The sequence below is a fragment of the Cibotium barometz genome, chromosome 2 (genome assembly GCF_041138505.1).
Source record: "Cibotium barometz isolate CiBa-2024 chromosome 2, ASM4113850v1, whole genome shotgun sequence".
In the NCBI taxonomy this organism is placed as follows: domain Eukaryota; kingdom Viridiplantae; phylum Streptophyta; class Polypodiopsida; order Cyatheales; family Cibotiaceae; genus Cibotium; species Cibotium barometz.
The window spans coordinates 21,516,375-21,538,621 of record NC_141047.1 but is presented as its reverse complement, the minus strand read 5'-3'; the positions used below and the strand labels follow the sequence as shown (position 1 = coordinate 21,538,621).

Genomic DNA, 22,247 nt, shown 5'->3' with positions numbered 1-22,247 from the left:
GCTATGAGCTAGCCAAACATAGGGGTTCTTGGGGATTTGGTCCAAATGGTGTCATACTTTATCCTTGGTCCCATCCAACTGTAGGCTCCAACTCTTTGGCTTTGTCTCCAATGGGGATGCCTCAAGAACTATTGGCACGAATACTTGTGCAGCACTTACCTCATCCTCCTCCGTATGGGATTCAGAGAGATACACCTAAACCTTAAAAATTTACTCAATCTCGGCCACTAGTTTTGGGACCGGTGTTAGCCTTGCAGATTTGGATCTAAGGATCCTAGGCTGTCTGTGGTGTGTAGGTGTATCCCTTTGTCCTTAGTCTTTGACTATGGAACCTCTTATCAATTTCTCTTGCTTTTGCCTCCACTACTTCTCTTCCATAGTCTTTGACTATGGAACCTCTTCTCAACTTCTCTTGCTTGTGCCTCCACTACTTCAGTAACTATACTTGGCCTCAGATAAGCTTCCCATAGCTCCCAACACTTTGTCGCATAAATCTTGATGTTCTTCTTCTTCCCGTTTGTATTGGGCTTGATGCTCTTCGTATTCCCAAAAGTGTTCTTGATCTGGCCATACTGTTCCTCATATTGTTGCCAGAACCACTCTATGATGGAGTCTATACATGCCATGGATAACACTTGCCTACTAGGCATGGAGTCTGGACTAACGTCTTGTGCTAGACTTGGGTGTAGAAAATCTGAACGCTGTAATGGGGAGGGGCGCTTCTTGGAATTACTTACATGATTAAAAAGACAAAACGTGACATAAAGGCGACCACAAATCAATTTGCATAGTGTGCCGCACTAGGTGCCGAAGATGGGGACCCCCTCCTTTATGTATCACCAAAAGGAGTAAATTTTTCTTGTGTAAGCTGCAGGTGCTTGAGAATTCTTCTTCGGCTTGCATCTGATTCTTCGAAGTAAAACCATTATGAAAATAGGGTAAAACAGAGTCCAGTAGCAACCCATCACAACGTGAACCTGAGCTACTAGTCACATGCCTACAAGGCCAAGAGCCCTTACGAACCCGTCATGCCGTTTGCATGCCCACAAGTTGTTAAGGTGTCCAGCCTCAACCCTTGAGTGCTTCCAACGTCTTGCTTCATCCACAGAAGAGCACCAAAGAGGGGTCCCTCAAGTCACCTCAGATCATGCACATACTTATGAGTAGCATCGATGTGTTGAAGGGGGCTTTGTAACATCAAGACAGGGCTCAAAATCTGGTCGACTGCAGTGATGAGCCCACAATCACACTTGTGCCTATGTCATAGTCACAAGGAACGGGGGACGGTAACGGGGGACGGGGACGGGACGGGGGACGGCCATAAGTAGGGAACGGGGACGGGGGAGGGAACGGCACTCAAAAAATACTTTTTTTTAAAGTTTTTCCACCCTCAGGTAACTACGCAGGCACCGGCTAACTCTACTTTGTGAGTCCCCCGTATATGAGGAGAAGGCATTTATGAGTAGCACGGGTCACCTGATAGGTCCCGGTTTAAACACCGGATGGTGGCCGATTGTGGCCAGATAGCATGAGACGATTCTGGAGAAGGTTGGCACACACTGCCAACCAGGCTACATGCATATGCGGTGAGTTATTATACACCTACAGCATATGGGCTGTAAATTTTGGGTCCGTTGCGGCGCGCAGTTTCACACCAGCCTACTTGGGGGAAGGTGCGGAGGGGGGCGTGAGCCCCTCTCTGCAGGGGGTCCGGGGGGTACGCTAAACTCCATGTTTGTAGCCTTGCAGCCTTATTCTTATATAGATATTAGATAGGCAAGAGAGAGGCAAGGGCAAGTGAGAGAGAGAGGCAAGGGCCAAGCCTCAAGGGCCAAGGCCCAAGGCCCCAAAGCTCAAGCCTAAATGCCAAACCTCAAGGCAAGAGAGAGGCAAGGGCCAAGGCAAAAAACGGCAGGCGCAACGACAAAAAAAGGCGAGCAACAGCTCTCTGGCGTCCCCTCACAGTGCCGTCCCCGACCGACGTCCCCGTCCCTGCGCCGTCCCCGTCGCCGTCCCCTGTGAGAAACGAGCCGTGGGGGATGTCCGTCCGTCCCCGTCCGTCCCCGTTGCTGGTCCGTCCCGAAACGCCGTCCCCACGCTCCAAGCTGCCGTCCCCTCCGTCCCCTGTGACTATGGCCTATGTGCTAGGGTTTTTAGAGGTAGAAAAGAGTGCGACAGAATCGGACATACATCACACACAAGAGCCCTAAACTATCGATCTTTGTATTATGTACACGTACTTCAAGTGCAAAAGATGATTGAGAAATGAAGATGTCAAATCACAGCCCAAACATTGCTGAAGATCTCCTATCTAGCCCATGCTTTAAGAGAAACTCTGTACAAAGACTAGTGCTGAGAAATGTGATGAATTTGATAAATTCCTTGGGCACGTATATATATGCACATTAATGCTGGTTGGCTTGCTAAGTGGGCTCTGCTCCTAACTTGAGACCACTGGGCGATTGCCACATGGCACTTGCGCCTGCCAAGATCTTTCCTGACTGCACGTGCTCATTAGAATGCTCCTCTGGATGGTTGCGCACCTTTTTGACACTATTCCTTGATGCTTGGCTTTGGGAGATGCGCCCTGAATACCTGAAAGTGTGACACATTTTCCCCCACTTGCATCTTGCGGTTGTCCTCAACTGCATGGCCACCTAATAAGCTCTCAACAGTGGATGAGATTCATCTGTGAACTCATCCTCTCCAAACTAGACTACCTGTTGGATCGGATAGCCCTTGAACTTGAGGAGATATTGTAGTTGCTTCTGATGAGAACCCTGATTGTATTGGTGCAAAACACCCTGCTTGGGTACTAAGACCTCCTATAATCCTCCGTCATCGACCAACTCGGGTTCATCCTCATCGAGCGGAGTGCTCACCTTTGGCCCATGATACTCCACAAGGTTGCTTGAATGAAACACCGGATGCTCATTGGATATTTATCGTTGTCTTCTTGGATGACATCTTGGTCTTGAGCAAGGCTAAAGATGAGCATGGGAAGTGTCATGTGCACAGTGTGTATCTACTGTGTGCTACACGCACACAAGACTAGCTTTGAGGTTTGGGGAAGCTTGGAGCTAGGCAGGCTAATTGACGAGCTGAGTTAGAGATAGACTAACGGGTGGGCACCCAAGTATGGACGGGCGGGCGTCCAAGTGTGGACGCCCGATGACCGGCCAAGAGCCTATAAAAGGGTGGCCAAGGTTAGTCATTAGTCATATAGAGTCTCGCGTGACTTTGTGAGAGCTCTATGGTCAAGAGCCTGGATCTAGTGCAGACGTGCACCTGCTTCATGCAGCCGAGGCCGGCAGCAGTCTCGAGGCTCGCGAGGGTAGCTTCGTGGCAGTATGGGACGTCACGGGGTAGAGATTGGTCGGTACGTCCATTTAGTTAGCTCAGCTCGTGGCTCGGTGGGGACAGCCAAGTCTTGTGGGCTTGCCCACGGCTGTCGAGGTTGGGAGGTGAGTCAGGCTTGCACCCCCGTCTTGTTTGTTTGGTTTGTTTGTAGGTTTCGAGTCGTGTACCAGGAGGGTTCCACGAGGAGATCCTATGGGGATTTGACAGTGGTATCAGAGCAAGCCTCGTGAACGAGCAAGTCGGTAGGTAGAGAAGATGAGGTCAAAAGAAAGGTATGAGTTCGAGAAGCTTGCTGTTTTTCTGTGTATACTGCTGTTTTTTCAGATTTCAGCATGTTATATACGCATCATTGGAACCCATGTTGGGGGTTTTGGTCTTGTATAGGGTCGATTAGTTGCTTGAGAAGAGCTTTTTTATTGACAAGGAGTAAAGCATGAGCTGTCGGCTGTGTGAACCAGTCGACAGTGTGAACAGCAAGAGAAAGAGAGAGAGAGAGAGAGGGAGAGGGAAGCAGTCGTGTAGCAAATCGAACAGCCGGTTGGTGCCTGCGCAGCAAGGCGATCAACCGGGCGTTATTTTTTGCTGATAGTAGGTGACGACGGCCATCTTCCCTTCAAGTGACGGGTGGCGACCAGTCTAGCGGAGCTTTTTTCCTCTTCGCGTGCTGTTTACAGGTGTCGACCAGCCCACTTTCATTGTTCTTAGCCCATGTTTTTTTTTGAGACACGCTGCTTTTTGTTTTTTTTAAAGAACTTCACAAAACAAAGAAAAAAACAATCATAGCAAAGCAAACAAAAAAGCTATGTTTTGTTACATTATGTTTTGTTTTTCTTTAAAAGAAACAAAAACAAGACAAAGTGTAAAAAAAACCCCCACACACTTTGGTAAAAAGGGTTTTAAAAAAACCCAAGTATTGCTTTACAAGTGTTTTTTTTTCTTTTTTTAAAAAGAAAACAGAATATATATATATATAGATATTAATTTTTTTTTTGGCCAAAAAAAAACACAAAAGCAAAAGCTTTTGGGGAAGCCTATATATTCCCCTTAAGCGGGCTTCTTGCCACACATCTCTCAAGCTCTCAAGCTCTCAAGTTGTCTAGCACTCTTCTTTGTGCAAGATCAACTTTTTCTCTCACTTTGCCCTCTTCAAGATGACGACCCAAGAATCCGAGTTGGAGCCTTTTCTCGAACGTGAAGACCTGCTGGCTACGGAAGGCACCGATGCCGATCTTTTTGACGATTATGTTTCAAAATCAGATTTCCAAGAGTTTAAAGTTGCTCTCGAAGCTTCTTCCTCGGAACGTCAAGCACAAATCGCCGTGCAGATGCAGGCTTTACAGAACTCCATCTCTTTGTTGACCACTACCCTATCTACTCTTTCGGGTATGGATACCTTGGCATTTGCTTTAGGTCCCAATATTACTCCGGAAGAGCTTGGGGGAGAGCAAAAGCAGCGTACCAAGGAGATAGTGGACACTTGGCTACATAAGTGGCAAGTCCATTTTCAGTTTCATCCATATGACGATGGAAAAAAGATCCAATTAGCAGCAGGTTTTCTCTCGGGCAAAGCTTTGCTTTGGTGGAAGGAACTCAACCCTAAACCAACGACTTGGGCACAGTTCGAAGACGTCTTCAAGAAAGAATTCATCAAGAAAGAGGATGACTATGATGTTGTTGCCCGGTTTACTACTTTGACCATGACCTCGCAGAACCTCACTTATGAGGTATACCTCCAGAAATTTAGGGACTTGCAGATGAAAGCTACGAAGATGGATCCCACAACTCTCTTGGGGTTCTTCGTAGCCGGTTCACCCGACTCATACCGTTTACAGGTTAAAAATAACAAATGCAAAACCTTGGACGAGGCCATTCATTCCGCTCGTATCTATGATGATACAATGGTCTCTTCCAAGTATCTAAACCTGTTATCGAGTAGGGGAACAAGCACAAAAGGAAGTTCTCCGCACCAATGGCTAGCACGACTGAAGGAAAGTCTTTAGACCAACCTTCAAAGAATTCAACTTTGACACCAGCGCAGCGAAGAAGAAACGTCTCCTTAAAGCTTTGAAGCTCAAGAAAGAGGGACGTTGTTTCATCTGCGAAGAAAAAGAACACATGCGTAACGAGTGCCCGAAGCAAAAGGATGCGAAGACCAACGGAGGACCCAAGTCAAAGGCAGCTAACCAGTTGTCTTGGATAGGTACGTCAGTTATTGTACTTTCTCGTCCTAGTACATGTTCTGATTGTTTGTTCAACTCTAAAGTTTTTGGCTTGCATGATCTTCTTCGAGTTTATGGAGAAGTGAATGGCCATAGAATCCACATTCTTCTAGACTCTGGCAGCTCACACAACTTAATTAACTACAAACTTCTGCAAAAATTGGGTCTTGATACGACACCCAGCGATCATACCTATGAGGTACGCCTACCTGTAGGTCGGTAAGTATGGGATCGAAAGGTGGAGATGCTACCAATCTGGATTCAGGACTACAAAGATACTCTGGAATGCTATATTATGCACCTAGAACATGTAGACTTGTTATTAGGGATTGAGTGGTTTAAGACTCTTCAAATCTAGATAGATTGGTCTAGTCATATTTTTTCTTTTGAACATAGGAACACCTAGTATAGTATCTTAGGTGATTGCATACATCTCTCTCAGGGACCTCTTGTAAATACAGTTGATTTTGGTAATATAATGGATTCTTCTTTGTATATTGCTTTCCATTGTGTATTGATTCCACTTTCTTCATTTCTCATACCTTCTATGGATGTCAATGAATTAAGTGTATTTGAAAGCAAAGAATTACAGAAGACACTTGATTCGTTTCAAGATGTATTTCCTAAGGAACTGCCATCGGACTTACCACCTGAAAGGACAGTAGATCATCGTATGACCTGATCCCTGGTGCTCACCCTGTTAGTATTTCACCTTCCAGGATGAGCCAAGCTAAGGAAGATGAGTTGGCTAAACAACTCGAAGATTATTTGAGGATAGGCTAGATCCGTCCAAGTAAATCACCTTGGGGTGTACGTGTGTTGCGTAGGAGAAAGAAGGACAACACCTGGAGAATGTGTATAGATTACAAGAGATTGAACAAGCTAACAATTAAGAACCGTTATCCTCTCCCTAGATCAGATGACCTGATTGACTGGTTAGCAGGAGCGAAATATTTCACGAAGATAGATTTACGTACTGGCTATCACCAGATACGTATTCATGAAAGGCATGTCGAAAGAATCGCCTTTCGGACTAGGTATGGCCATTACGAGTTTCTTGTATTACCTTTTGTGTTAACCAATGCTCTAGCCACTTTCCAGCAAATGATGAACGATCTTTTTCGTGAACATTTGGGAAAATTTGTGGTTGTGTTTCTGGATGATATTTTGATATATAGTCGTACTCTTGAGGATCACGTTAGACACCTCACGATTGTCTTAACTATTTTAAGACAGAATCGATTATATGCTAAATTAAGTAAATATGAGTTTTTCATGACAGACATCATTTACTTGGGACACAAGATCACTAGAGATGGATTGAGCATTGACTATGACTGAGTTCAGAAGGTTCTGGACTAGCCTATACCGCGAAGAGTGAAACAACTTCGTTCTTTTCTCGGTTTTGTTGTTTTTCTTCGGAAATCAGTGCGGGAGTACTCTCAGCTCACACTACCGATGACCGACTTGTTGAAAGGTCGTGGACGTAAGTCAAATCAGCCTATTACTTGGAATAATGATCTGGATATGGCCTTCAGACTTTTGAAAGATAAAGTCAAGGAAGCACTTATCTTAGCATTACTCAATCCTAGTCGGCCTTATGTTCTTGAAACTGATGCCAGTGACTATGCCATCGGGGTTGCTCTATTTCCAGATGGTAGATCTGTTGCTTTTGAAAGTAAAAAGCTAGACGACACTCAAACTCGTTGGCTAACCCTTGAAAAGGAGCTTTATGCTGTGATTCACGCCCTCAAGGTTTGGAGACATTATTTATATGACTCCAAGTTTGTGGTATTGACTGATCATCAGTCAATCAAGTATGTGTGTGATGCGGATGATTTGAGAGGAAGGAAAGCTCGATGGGCTGAATTAATGCAAGATTTCGATTTTGAGATTCGTTATAGAAAAGGATCCATGAATAGTGTTGCAGATGCGCTTAGTTGAATTAGAGAGGTGAATACTTTGTCGTTCACCGAGATTTCTACTGACTTATTTCAGTCATTGAGAGGGCTTTGCAGGACTGATAGTTATTTTGGTCCATTTTAGCAGAAGATCTAGGAGGGGAGCTCATTGATTGACCAAGACTCGATGACTGAGCAGCCTACCATTCAGGCTGCAGGAGGCAAGTGGATGATTCAAAATGGTTTACTATTCCGTGATGACAAAATTTGTGTACCACAGATCCCGGACATTCGGTCCAAGATTCTTAAGGAGTGTCACGATGCCCCTTCTGCTGGACACCGTGGGGTACACATGACATTATCGTTAGTGAAACACACTTTTTATTGGCCAAAGATGAAAGGGTATGTAGAAGATTGTGTTCTCAAGTGTCAAGTTTGTCAAGTAAATCAAGCTGAACGCTTTAGAGAGGCTGGGTTGTCGCATCCTTTGCAAATCCCAGTTAATAAGTAGGAAAGTATTTCCATGGATTTTATTACCGGATTGCCAAGAACTGATCTTAAACTTCTTGGCCTTACCTTCTAGCAGTCCAAACTCTTTAATCAGGTCGTCATCATCGCTAGCTTGATTTCAGCCTTCAAGGCCACGATTCTATTTGGGTTGTGGTAGATCGCTTGACAAAAATGGCTAGATTTTTACCGACCGAGAAAACCATTATTGCTACGCAATTAGCAAGGCAGTTTATCGAGCAATTGTTTAGACTGTATGGGTTACCGCAGGACATAGTCAGTGATAGGGACTCTAAGTTTACGACTTTGAATTTGAGTTCTTTAGATCATCCTCAATCTGATGGCCAGACTGAAAGAGTTTTGGAGGATATGCTTCGGGCATATGTATCCAAAAGACAAGAGTTCATGGGAGGATTATCTTTCCATGTTAGAATTTGCATCAGGACTTCAGCATGATGGAGCACGTAATTTTTTGCAAGATATGCAAGAAATGTTACAAGTTGCGAAGGAATCTATTAGAAGTGCTCAAGACCGAGACATATTCTAATAGACACTGTTCACCCAGAGAGTTCTCTTACGGAATGATGGTGTATTTGCGAGTTTCGAAAGATTTCGAGACTTTACGGACAGATCGATCTCCGAAATTATCCCCTAGATACTGTGGACCATTTCGTATATACGACGGATTAGTTCAGTCGCATATGAATTGGATTTGCCTTCTCATGTGAAAGTTCATCCCGTATTTCATGTCCTTAGACTTAAGGAAGTACTGGGTGGAACAGACCAGTTAGTTACTTCTCAAGAAATCATAGATGTTGAGGACATGACATTTGTTCCACACGAACTTGAAAAGATTCTTGGATTTCGTGAAAGAAGATTGCGTAATACGCTTATCACGGAATACAAGATCAAGTGGAAAGATCGTGTTGAGGAGGACGCTACATGGGAGACATTGACTACTCTTCAGAGAGATTACCCTGGCTTTTTAGTGAGCTCAGGAGTGAGCTCTTAGAGGAAGGGGAGTATGTTATGTGCACAGTGTGTATCTACCGTGTGCTACACGCACACAAGACTAGCTTCGAGGTTTGGGGAAGCTTGGAGCTAGGCAGGCTGATTGACGAGCTGAGTTAGGGATAAACTAACGGACGGGCACCCAAGTATGGACGGGCAAGCCCCTGATGACCGGCCAAGAGTCTATAAAAGGGTGGCCAAGGTTAGTCATTAGTCATATAGAGTCTCGCGTGACTTTGTGAGAGCTCTATGGTCAGGAGCTTGGATCTAGTGCAGACGTGCACCTGCTTCATGCAGTCGAGGCCGGCAGCAGCAGTCTCGAGGCCTGCGAGGGTAGCTTCGTGGCGGTATGGGACATCACGAGGTAGAGATTGGTTGGTACGTCCATCTAGTTAGCTCAGCTCGTGGCTTGGTGGGGACAGCCAAGTCTTGTGGGCTTGCCCACGGCTGTCGAGGTTGGGAGGTGAGTCAGGCCTGCACCCCCGTCTTGTTTGTTTGGTTTGTTTGTAGGTTTCGAGTCTTGTACCAGGAGCGTTCCATGAGGAGATCCTATGGGGATTTGACAGGAAGAATGTGGGGACAACCTTCAGGTTGATTGATGACCATAATTTTCGGATTCACTCCAAAATGTTAGCACATTCATCCCCAGTTTCTGCCCATGTTTGGTGTCCCTTTTGGTCCCTTTTTCATGGCCCTTGGTTGTGGGCTGGCCACCCCTTATTAAATATTTTTCTGGGATTTTTCCCAGCTTGGATGTATTTTCCCAGTCGGCCAACTTTATCATGTCCAGTCAGCCAATAGTAGCATGTCCAGTCGGCCAGCCCTTCCGACCTATAAATAGGTGGGCTGGCCTCTCACTTGCCTAGTCTTTCTTTTGCTCCCTTACTTATGAGACTATTTTTGTCTCTTGCTTGGGACTGTATCACTTCAGTATGTTCAGCATAGTTGCTCCATCTCTCTCTCTCTCTTGCACTCTCTACTCAGCACACTCTAGTGCTTATTTGCTTCCGCTTTGTGCACTCTTTCATGGTATCATCGCTCCTGGTTCAGCGATTCCCTCTGCTGCCCCAGATTCAGCCCTATCTACAGCCCCTTTACCTCTGCGTTTTTCTCAGATTTGCAGCCCTCTGGTTGCTGCGTTTTCTGGACATCTGCTGCTGATTGCTTTCCCTTCACTTTGGCTTCATCGCTACAGCCTGAAGGTAATTTCTCATCAGCGTTTTCTTCTACTTGGAGTTTGGAACTAAGCGGCCTGTTTTTTCAGGACAGTAGCCTCTCTTTGGCTGCGTTTTTCTCTCTAGTGGACATTCCCTTTTGCAGAGGGGGTATTGTGGTGGTTCGGGCTTTGGTGGCACCCTTGGTACCTGTGCACCCTTGTAAACTGTGGTGGGCACTCCTTTCGAGATTGTGCATATTTCTGAGATTGAGCCCAAGCTTTTGTGATGGTTGCCCCAACTACACTCCATATATTCTCTGAGTCTGCAAAGTTGGATGGTTCCAACTACACTTTGTGGAAGGTGAAGATGAAATCAGCCTTGCGTGGCGTGGATCTCTGGGCATTGGCTTGTTACACCTGCCAATGCCACCCCTCCCACCCTTGCTTCCGGTGGTGTGACTCAGACACAGATTGATATTTGGCAGGCGAATGATCGTCGTGTTTTCTCCTTTCTGATGTTGAATTGTCAGGTTTCTGTTCTCTCTCATGTGCGTACAAAAGATGCTGCACATGAAGTGTGGAAGGCATTTGCAGATCTCTACGAGATTAAGTCTCCGGGTCGGATTTTGGCGTTGGAAAAGCAGCTTATGAACTTATCAGTTTCTGCCTTTCCATCTTTATTTGTTTCATCTCGAAGATGAAAGATCTCCGGGATGAGCTTGTTGTTTGTGGCAAGGATATCTCTACAGAGGATATGGTTATTCGGCTTCTCTCCAAGCTTCCAGAGAGGTTTGATACTTATTTTCAGTCTCTTGTTTCTTCTCCTTGTCCTGTTCCAATTACTTGGGAGGAAGTTCTCCCCTCCATTATGCAGATTGAGTCTCGCTTTGAGGAGCGGACTGGCACCTCTGGTGGTTCTGATGGAGCTCTGGTTGCACGAGATAAAGGAAGAATCACCGAAAGAAAGGGAAAACAAGAACTCCAAGGATACCGACAAGGATAAAGACAAAAGCAAATCTTCTAAAAACAAGGACATTGAGTGTTATTATTGTGGCAAGAAGGGTCATAAATCGCTCCAATGTCACAAGAAGAAGCGGGCTGAAGAAGCAAAGAACTCTTTCTCTACAATGGTGTCTCAGACCAAGAAGGATGATGGTATTCTTCTATTAGCAGGTACTCGTCGTATACTTGCTCTTGTGACTTCTCAATCCCCATCGAGATTGGTTTGAGGACTTCACTGCCAGGTCAGGCGAGATCACTTTGGGTGATTCTTCTTCTGTGCCAGTACATGGACATGGCACCATCCCCATCTTCCGCTCTTCCGAGGACAAGAGGTACTTCTCTGACGTTTTGTACATTCCAGATTTGGCATTTAACCTTTTGTCAGTGAGTGCACTTACAGCCCAGGGTGCGGAGGTAATCTTCTCTCGTGATGAGATTACCATTCGTGATAAGGAGACTGGTAGCATCTTGGCTCAGGGAATCCAAGATAGTGGTTTGTACAAGTTGACCGCTCTGCTTTCTTTTGGTTCTTCTTATGCTCTTTGGCATGCTCGGTTTGGCCATTTGAGCTATCAGCTTCGACACGAGCTTTGAAGGATGGGTTGCTTGAGGGTTTACCTACCATCAAGGCTCCATCTTCTGCTTGTTCCTCTTGTTTACAAGGGAAGCAACATCGAGCCGCCTTTCCAAAGGAGACGACACACAGATCTTTGACATCACTTGCTCTTGTTCATGCAGACTTATGTGGTCCTATGAGTACTGCGTCTTTGAGTAAGGCGTTGCACGTGTTCGTGATGGTGGATGACTTCTCCATATATACTTGGGTCTTCTTTCTGAAGTCCAAGGATGAGGCTTTTCAGCACTTTTGTGATTGGAGAGTTGAGGTGGAAAAAGAGATCGGTTCCTCGGTCAAGGCTCGTAGGACCGATAGAGGGGGTGAGTTTACATCCCAGGAGTTTTAGCAATATTGCAAGACCCATGGCATTCGGAGACAACTTACTACAACATATACTCCATCACAGAATGGAGTTGCAGAGAGGAGAATAGGACCATTATGGAGATGGCCTGTGCTATGCTTGAGCATTCTTCATTACCTTGACGTTTTTGGACTGAGGCGGTGTCTACTGTTGTCTACATTCAGAATAGGTCTCCTACTGTTGCTCTTCCAGATAAAACTCCATATGAGGCTTTCCATGGTGATAAGCCCTCTGTTGTTTATTTCCGGATATTTGGTTGTTCGGCGTATGTTCATGTGCCAAAGGAGCATCGCTCCAAGTTGGATTCCAAGTCTGAGCGCATGACTTTTCTCGGATACAACACTGTGCTCAAGGCATATCGTCTTTATGATCCTCAGGCCGGCAAAGTTGTGAGCCGTGATGTGGTGCTCGACGAGACTCCTACATTTTTAGAGGGGGGTGGTGAGCTTCTTCTTCCTCCGCCTCTGCTTGCTTCTATTACACCTCCAGCTGTGGATTCTCAGTCAGATGATGATGACTCTGCTCCTCCTCCAGCGAGTTCGAGTAGATCTGTGCCTGCATGGTACTATCAGACAGTTTGGGATTCTGGGTTACATGAGCTTCCTTCTTCTGCTCCTCTGCCTAGTTCTCTCAGGCGATCTTCCAGAGTTTTAGGGAAACAAATTCATGAGGGCAACATGTTTGTTAACTATGCCCTTATGTTCTCTATCATTCATGGTCCTTTTGAGAGGCCACTGCAGCGTAAGGTGATTGGTGTGCACTGGATCTTCAAATCGAAGTTCCGAGCTGATGGCAACTTGGACAAGCAGAAGGCGAGGTTGGTTGCCAAGGGTTATGCTCAGTGCCCTGGAGTTGACTTCGATGAGACCTTCGCTCGGATGGCCCGATGACTACCATTCGCACCGTTCTTGCTCTTGCAAGACATCATAGATGGCCCGTATTCCAGATGGACGTCAAGTCGCCTTCCTTGAATGGAGAGCTTACATAGGAGGTTTATGTTGATCAACCGCCGGGATTTGTTGTTCGAGGCAAACCGGATTAGGTATACCGGCTGAAGAAAGCTTTATATGGTCTGACGCAGGCTCCGCGGGCTTGGTACCAACGGATTGATGAGTTCTTTTAGAGGCTCGGCCTGCGCCGTTCTCATGCTGATTCGAACCTTTATATCCTCCTTGAGAGGGGGTTGATTGTTATCATTGTGGTCTATGTTGATGACCTCATCTTTATAGGTTCTTATTCTGTGAGGATATGTTCAGTCATGGACGCTTTGGAGACAGAGTTTGAGATGACGGATCTTGGCCTTCTACATTATTTTGTTGGCTTTGAGATTTGGCAAACCCTGAAGGGCATTTTCTTCTCTCAGCAGAAGTACACACGGGAGATTCTTGACAAATTTCAGATGGCTGGAATGCAAACCAATATCTTCTCCTATGGATACTAGTGAGAAGCTTTCTCTTCTTGATGCTTCTGCAGGGATTGATCAGGTACAGACTTACAGTATCGGATTCTCGTCGGCTGTTTGGTTTGGTTGACCTACTCCCGATTGGACGTGTGTTTTGCAGTCAGTTTATTGAGTTCTTTCTCATCCAAACCCCGTCAACAACATTGGCGGTGTGCTCTCAGAGTTCTTCGGTACTTGCGTGGCACTCTGGACTTTGGCATCTTCTATGGCCAAGGATGCACTCTTCTTGGATGGTCTGATTCAGATTGGGCTGGAGATCCAGATACTCGGCGTTCGACCGCTCGTTGTGTTTTTTCACTTGGGTCTGGAGCCATTTCATGGAGCAGTAAAAAGCAGCCTATTGTGGCGCTTTCCTCTACAGAGGCGGAGTATCGTGCGGTTTGTTATGCTACATGTGAGGCGATTTGGTTGCGGAGATTATTGGAGGAGCTTGGCTGTTTTCCTACTGGATCTACTCTTCTTTGGTGTGACAATCAAAGTTGCATCGCCATCTCAAAGAACCTTGTGTTTCATGCTCGTACGAAACACATTGAGATACAATATCACTATGTTCGTGAACGAATTCTTGCTGGAGATTTGCGTTTGGAGTATTGTCCTTCAGCGGAGTATGCCGCAGATTTGTTCACCAAGCCGGTTTCTCAGGCTTCCTTGGCTCCTCATCTTCGGCTTCTCGGAGTATGTTCAACATCTGGTGCTGAGAGGGGTTGTTAGCACATTCATCCCCAGTTTCTGTCCATGTTTGGTGTCCCTTTTGGTCCCTTTTTCATGGCCCTTGGTTGTGGGCTGGCCACCCCTTATTTATATATATTTTTGGTATTTTTCCTAGCCTAGATGTATTTTCCCAGTCGGCCAGTTTTATCATGTCCAGTCGGCCAATAGTAGCATGTCCTGTCGGCCAGCCCTTCCTACCTATAAATTGGTGGGCTGGCCTCTCACTTGCCTAGTCTTTCTTTTGCTCCCTCACTTATGAGACTATTTTTGTCTCTTGCTTGGGACTGTATCACTTCAGTATATTCAGCATAGTTGCTCCATATCTCTCTCTCTCTTGCACTCTCTACTCAGCACACTCTAGTGCTTATTTGCTTCTGCTCTGTGCACTCTTTCACAAAAGGCTGAGTTTCTCAAGGTCAATTTCTTTTTTGGGGCATGTCAAGATCCGGAGAAAATTGAGGCCATTGTTTTGTGGCCCATACTGAAAATGTAAATGAGCTTTCGTGGATTGCTCGACCTTACAGTCTATTATCGATGTTTTGTGGAGCATTATGCGTGGGAGACCAATCCTTTGACAGATGTTACAAAGGCGGATGAGGTATTGTGTGAGCACGCGTGTTTTGAGAAGCTGAAGGTTAAATAGTCATATGCTCCCATTCTTCGGTTGTTATCAGATTTGGATGAACCTTTCACGATTGTCTGCAATGCCAGTGGAGGAGGCCTTGGTGCAGATTTGCAGCAGCAGCTCCATGGTGCTAAGTCATAGTATTCCACACATGACTAGGAGCTGCTCGCAGTGGTGTATGCCCTGCGGAAGTGGTGCTACTATTTGATTGGTTCATAGTTTCAGATCCGTACGGATCACCACTCTCTCCAATATTCGCTGACACAATCACAACACGATTTGTCTCCCCACGAGTTATGATGGTGAAATTTTCTTTCTAAGTTTACCTTTTGCCTAGTAAGGAGAATGTGGTAACCGACACGTTGGGTCAAAGGCCACATCCCGGTGCATACCTTAGAAAGTTGCGATACACCATTATTTCATGCCAATGAAATAATGGTCACTATTTCATGCCAATGAAGGCAATGTATGCCGAGGACCCAAACTTCAAGGAGCCTTGGAGAAAATGTGTGCATAGTGCTTCAGAGTACACCATTCGTGATGGGTGGTCGTACTACAAAGATTGACTTTGTGTCATCAAGGGCGGTTATTCTGCCAAGAAAAAGATGAAGACTTTGGTGGTAAATTCCTTCACCTCTCTTTTTTCCTACAACAATGTTACATGCAAGAACATCTCCTAACAAATGTGTGACTGCAAGGAGGAAAGGAGGTGCACGAGAGAAGTTCAGAAGGTATACTACACTTGGGCACTACCTAGGTAGCTTGTCACCTGAGGTGCTACAGATGGTGTATGCTGACTACACGAGCCATGCTGGAGAGCTCCTCAAGTGCAAAGTGTTGAGTAAAAGGCTGTGCAAAGAAGGCAACACTAAGAATGGCCAAGTGCTTCTACATGAGGGTGGTCATTTCCACCAAGTGCTTCTACATGAGGCACACGATGTTCCCGTTTGTGTCGTCAAGGGTGACGATTTCCACTGAGTGCTTCTACATGAGGCACATAATGTTCCCCTTTTAGGACATTGTGGCAAAGGCCCGACATCGGAGAAGTTTTCTCGTTTTTTCTTGTGGCGGTATGTATGGTTCTGCCAAGTCTACCAGAAGTCAAGGCCAGACAACAATAGACAACAGGAAAGTTGCTTCACACCGCCAATTCCAAAGTTGCCACTGGTTGAATTGCCAAAGAGTCGAAGGTTCCAAAATGATTGTATCCTTCTAGTTGTTGGTTGAGTAAGCACACCCACCTTATTCCTTGGAAATCCGATGCGGATGCTAAGGAGGTGGCCAAGCTTTTCATTTGGAAGGTGTTCCGCTTACATGGACTTCCAAAGAGAATTGCCTCTCAGAGAGGGATGTAAAATTCACTCGAGATTCTTGGAGGGCCATGTTCTGTGGTTTAGGGATGAAGTTACAATTCAGTACCGCCTTTCATCCCCAAACAAACGGCCAGACCTAGAGCATACACAAGACTATGATCACGATGATGATGTGTTATTGTCAAGAGGATTAGACTCTTTGGGAGGAGTTCTTGCCATTGGTGGAGCATGCCATCAATGATACTGTGTAAGCGTCAACTAAGAAAACTTCCTTTGAGGTGGTATATGGCCGTCTAGTTATTAACCCGATGACTTGCTAGTCCAACAATTCATCAATGCAGGGCAGCGGGAATTTGTTTTTGATAGTGAGCGCCCAATGGTTCGAATGGCGAGGAGCTACGACGGACCAAGCCTTAGGCCAACATTTCCTCTAGTTGTTGCTTGAGCTCTATTAGCTCTGGACGGCTCATTGTTAGAAAAAATGTAGTGGTGTAATGTGCACATAAGATCACATAAAATATTGTTAGGGAGAGTGCAAAATAGAAGCTTAGATTTAGGCTTTTCTGTGATTGTTGAATAGTGCAAAGATAAGATAGAGGTGGGAGTCAGATTGCTAGTAGAATTTTCTCGTATTCATTTACGAGGATGTAAATGTTTGAAGAGGGGGAGTATGTTATGTACGGTGTACGTGACGCCAACCGTAGCGTTGGCCGACCTGATCTAGGGCAAGGGATGAGGAAAAGCAGGCTGCTTATAAGGGCTTAAGCTTATGAGTTAATAAAGAGGCTTGTAGGTTAGGAATCTCATAAGTATAGATTTTATTACAAAAAAGCTATATAAGTGAGGGTTATCTCCATGGGGGTTTTGCTCATAGTTGCCAAACGTTTTTAAAACGGGAAGTATTATACAACGAGTTTGTTACTTTTAAAAACGTTTTTTTTTTTTGGGAAAGTTTTTAAAATAAGTTTATTATTCATTAAAATTTTTAAGCTATAATTATGCCCAAGAACCACAAAATTCATGTATAAAAGTTAAACTTGTGCATAAGAACTCAAGGGTGAACAATTTGAAGTCTATGGTTATCATAATTCATTAAATCATAATGATACTACATTCACGTGGTCCCAGGCTCCCATGGGTCTAGTGGCGGCAATGCCATTCAACATTAACTTTAATATTGATTTACCAATGACCATTCAACATTAACCATTCATGTACAAAAAAATGCGTTCGAAAAAAAATTATTTTTTTTAAAATTAATATTTTTTAAATAAAAAGGTTGCCTTAAAAAAAACTCGTCCCAAAAATTGGGACGTTTTGAAATGTACACGTTTTTTATTTTTTCAAAAAAAAAAGAGCGTTTTTTTGCTACTATGGTTTTGCTGTCTTGGAGATGGTATATACTAGAAGATTGTTTTGACGTCTGATTTTTCTGTTTTTAATCAAGCTGGCTCAAGGAAAGTTGAGACAACTGTCACCATTTGGCCACCTAAATGATCTTCTCCAGTTTCTGGTGCTTGTTTGTGGCCAATGTGTGGATCCGAGTGTCCAAGATCCTAGTGCTTCACGCCTGTTTATGGCCAGTGGTGGATTCGAGTGCCCGGAATCCAAGTTCCGCGCTTTCCAATGTGCCATACATGTGCCCAGAAATCAGTGTTGTACTTGTTCCATGACCAGGAGATTTACTCATAACAAAGTGCACATGCAACGTGTGTGTGCCTGCTATGAATGTCCAATTCACAGGCCTAGGACGCCTACCTGTTAAACCGTGTGATTGCTCTATATTCTGACATGTCTTGTGGCATGTGAGCAGGTGGTAAGTGCACTCAAAAACATTGTTTTAATTCATTAAAATACTTTGTAATTTTTATAAACTTTGTAGGTTCACATTCATTAAAAGTGGGCGGACATTTTTACCAAGTGCTCGGGGTGCATGATTGTGAGCTTCCTCTTCTCTCCCTAATGAAAATTGTCATCTTTCTTGCACGCCCACCTCTCCATCGTATATGATTATAGAATGTGCTACACACAACCGTTCGAGATTCCGAGGCCATACTCGTGTTCAGCAAGCTCAGAGCGATCCACTCCACCTAGGCACGCACGACCTGTCACCTGATTGCACTGCATGGCTACCACATCATCAAGCCGTACAACAGTGTGACCTGTATGGACAGCTTCTTGGGTTCCAAAGCTGCTCAAGGTGATCTACTACTGGTTGTCAATCTACTTGGTGGTGTACAATGATTTAGTAATGTTTGGGCGATTTTCACACTCGTTTGTGCTTGTGGGTCTAGCTATGTTGGCTCTCAGGAAGCTAATGTTAGGGTTTGCAGGGCAAAGAAAGCTCATACACACACAGGAAGCAAAAACGAGCTGGAGAGTGAGTGGGAGAAGAACTCGCACATATGTTTACATATATGATATGAAGTACAAAGTACAAGTTACAACAAAAGCCCTAGTTTAAGTGTCCTTTCACACTAGGTGTCTTGGGGAAAAACCCAGCGGGATAAAAGTGTTCCTGGTGTCAGCTCATGTTCACATGTGACACTACATATCTGCGTATGCCTTCAAATCTCCCCTGTAGCGAAATATGTGAACTTGTACAAGGTGGTTTATCACTCTTTGTAGTTGAGTAAGCCTAAAGCTTTGTGAAAAGCTTCAAACCTCTCTCTAGGCAAACTTTCTCTACTGCAATGTCATCTTGTGTAGAGCAGTAGGTCAAAGTGATCTACCCTGCATGAAGCCTCTCTCTGACAAAGTGATAATGTATCTCTATGTGCTTTGTACGAGCATGGAAAACCGGATTCCGTGCCACGGCCATAGCACTTTGACTGTTAGTGAGTATGATGGTGGGTGTCTATTGACACTCACAAAGATCTCCAAGTCACCTCCTCAGCCATACACAGTCTACCGTAGTAGTGAAAAATTCCATGTACTCAACTTCACAGGTAGATGTGGCAACCGTGGGTTGTTTCTTACTCAACCAAGATATGCACAAGCTTCCAAGAAAAAAACAATTCCCAATGGTAGATTGTTGTGTATCATAGTCACTTGCCCAGTCTGAAGCACTGTAAGCATATAACTGCTGCCATAATAAAACAAACCAAGATCGTGGGTGCCGTGAAGATGGGGGAATATCCTCTTCACTGCTTGCCAATGCTTAGTACTGGCTGTTCGTGTACTTGTTGGCTTTGGAAACCCCGAACTGTATGTCGGGCCTTGTGCTGCACAAATATATAAGATAGCCAACTGCCTGGCTGCACATGCTCATGTCATATGGCTCTCTTGCAGCATGCATGCCCATTTGTTTTTCCTTTCTGAAGAGAAAGGTTTCTTCAGCACAAAGGTTCAGCATACAACCCTCTACATCTCTCCCATCAACATCTTCTAATGCCCCTTCTTTGCTCTAGCTCACTATGAGATGACTTGTAGAGTCTTTTCTCGCCTGCTTTTGCCACTAGCTTTGGTATGCTTTGCAAAATGGATTGGGCCATTTCGTCAAGCATGTATCTTATGGACAAGTTCTCACGAACTGGGTTTCCGACATGGCAGACCAAGATGGCAAGATGCAGTTACTCTTGATGAGGGAAGGACTATGGGAGATTGTCTCCATGGCGAAAAGAATGCTCCTTCGACTGAGGGACCGGAGTTGAAAACTTGGAGGCAATGCGATCGACGGGCAATCGCCATCATTGGCCTCGGACTTGCAGATTCACTAATACATCTTGTTGACATCAAATCGATGGCCAACCAAATCTGAAGCAAGTTAGAAGGTATCTTTGGAAGCAAAATCACTAAAAATCACTAATTCGAAAGTATTTTTGAAGCTTAAATTTTATGGCCTTAAGATGGAAGACAATGAAGAATTAAGTGACCATCTTGTAAAGTTCTATTCATTAGTTCAACAACTCACTAGGTTGAAGTGTGAGCCTCATGATGAAGTGTGACCATCGTGGTAAGGGATGTCATAATATGTAGTCTATGCTATGCATGATGGAGTTGATGCTTTGAAGCTTTGTGAGTAGACCCTCATGGAATCAAGATTTCACTTTGGTTTTTGTCAAGTTTGGGAAATTTAAATATAAGTATAAATATAAATAAATAAATAAATAAATAAATAACAATGCACATGTGAAAAGACCTATCCTTCTTCTTCACCAATAGAACGGGAGAAGCAAATGGAGATTGTGAGGGTTGAATAAGACCCATGGAGAGCAAGTCTTGTACTTGCTTTGCCACTTCCTCTCTTTCCACCTTGGACAATCGATAGGGAGGCTTGTTGATGGCCTTTGCATTTGGTTCAAGTACAATGGCATGATCAATTTCTCTCTTTGGCACTTGAAAAATGTCTTTAAACTCCTTGAGAAGCACTTCCATGTCTTTGTCTATGTGCTGTCCACTACTTCCCATCCCTTCTTGGGCAAGATGCAATAAAGAGATGGTGCCAAGAGCCTTGAGTGTAAAATGCAGAAGCTGTGGGTAGTCTTCTTTCAGCCCTAAGCATTGCATAGGAACTCTTGATGCAAGAACAATCAACATAGACAGAGAAGAGAGAGAGAGAGAGAGAGAGAGAGAGAGATGTTTGTGTATTCAGTATATTTATGTAATACAAAAAAGTACATCATCTGTGGCCTTTGGCCTTCCCAAAAAGATAACAAATACCTAATCTATGACTTGCCCCACCTTGGGGGAAGATGATCTACAATGATCTAGAGAATGCCTTTTATAGGCTCTTGTGAACCTTGACCAACTGGCCGATTGTTGTCGGCCAGCTTCAATGGACCAATAGATCACACATATGCTGCCAACTGAAAGGACACAACCTCCTATACCTGGCCTAGCGGGTCCTGATCAAATCGGGCTTCTGTTGCAATTATCTAAGCTTGGCTTGTGCCTTGATCTAATCTTTATCTGTTGCAAATCAGGGATTAGCCTGGGATTAAGCATGTCCATGTGCATGCACATGACTTTGAGTTCCCTTTTTAGTTGCTTTGGAGTGATCAAAGAGAGCTCTTTCGAATGATTTCTAGCAAGTATTACTTTCTGTCCATGATGTTCAAAGCTCATAATCCCTTGTTGAAGGTTCATATGAAAGTAACCAAGTGATGACAACCAATCACACCCCAATATTACGTCAATAGGACCCATGTCCAATACCACCAAATCACTTTCCCAAGTGTATGAAGAGTGATATGTGTTTGATTTGTGCACTAATACTCAAAATGGTCTTTCAGGAGGGTTTGGGATGCGCTGACTGGGGATGAGCTTCATTCTTTTGAGCATAAGCACATCGTTCGAACTTGTGCCTTCTCAGAGGTATGTACATTTGAGTCTTCTTCTATCTGCCTGTTACTGCCTTGTCAAGATTTTTTTTTGAAAATATGAATAAATTGAAAATATTTTATGGGACTTTATATAAACAGATTTTGGCTTATGTTTTTCGCTCCAGAGCACCACATTCCTGCTGACCGGAGGGTCAGAAAAAGTGCTTCGAATTTTTGATTTGGTGCGGCCAGATGCAGCTCCTACGGAGGTTGAGGGTTCCCCTGGGCTGATAAGAACTGCAGTGTGGCTTCACAGTGACCAATCTTTGTTAAGTTCTTGTAGTGACACAGGGGGGGTAAGGTACGTGCTTTGACTCATTGCCATCTCTTGTATCATGTTTTCATTAAAGTCTGGAGCAAACTTAGACAGGATACAGACACTACCTGCGTGAGCAAATTGATATCAAATAGGGATTCCTGACTCTGTTCCTTGCTGTTTAGTTTGGAAGGCTCTCTCTTGCATCAAATGATTGCAAGCTCAATTCTCTTCTGCATGCAAGCCAACCAGATTTTGTGTTCTGTGCTAGTAATTCTTTCCTTACTCAGTCATGTCACATATGGTGATGATTTTAGGAAAGAGGTTTAGGTAGTGATCCTTTCTACAAACCATACTACCAGCACTGACCATCTCTTCAAGTGGCCGTAGGATAATCTCTGTTGACCCTCGACCACTCTGTCT

General features: G+C 44.5%; 1 protein-coding gene across 1 annotated transcript in view; it reads left to right on the top strand.

The window, feature by feature from the left end:
- Window positions 1-22,247, top strand: part of LOC147640804 (uncharacterized) — a 28,613-nt gene that overhangs the window by 4,991 nt on the left and 1,375 nt on the right. The window contains exons 3-4 of the mRNA XM_086815369.1: window positions 21,479-21,560; window positions 21,694-21,869. Of these exons, the coding sequence (XP_086671495.1) occupies window positions 21,479-21,560; window positions 21,694-21,869 (258 nt within the window). The remainder of the gene's footprint in view (window positions 1-21,478; window positions 21,561-21,693; window positions 21,870-22,247) is intronic.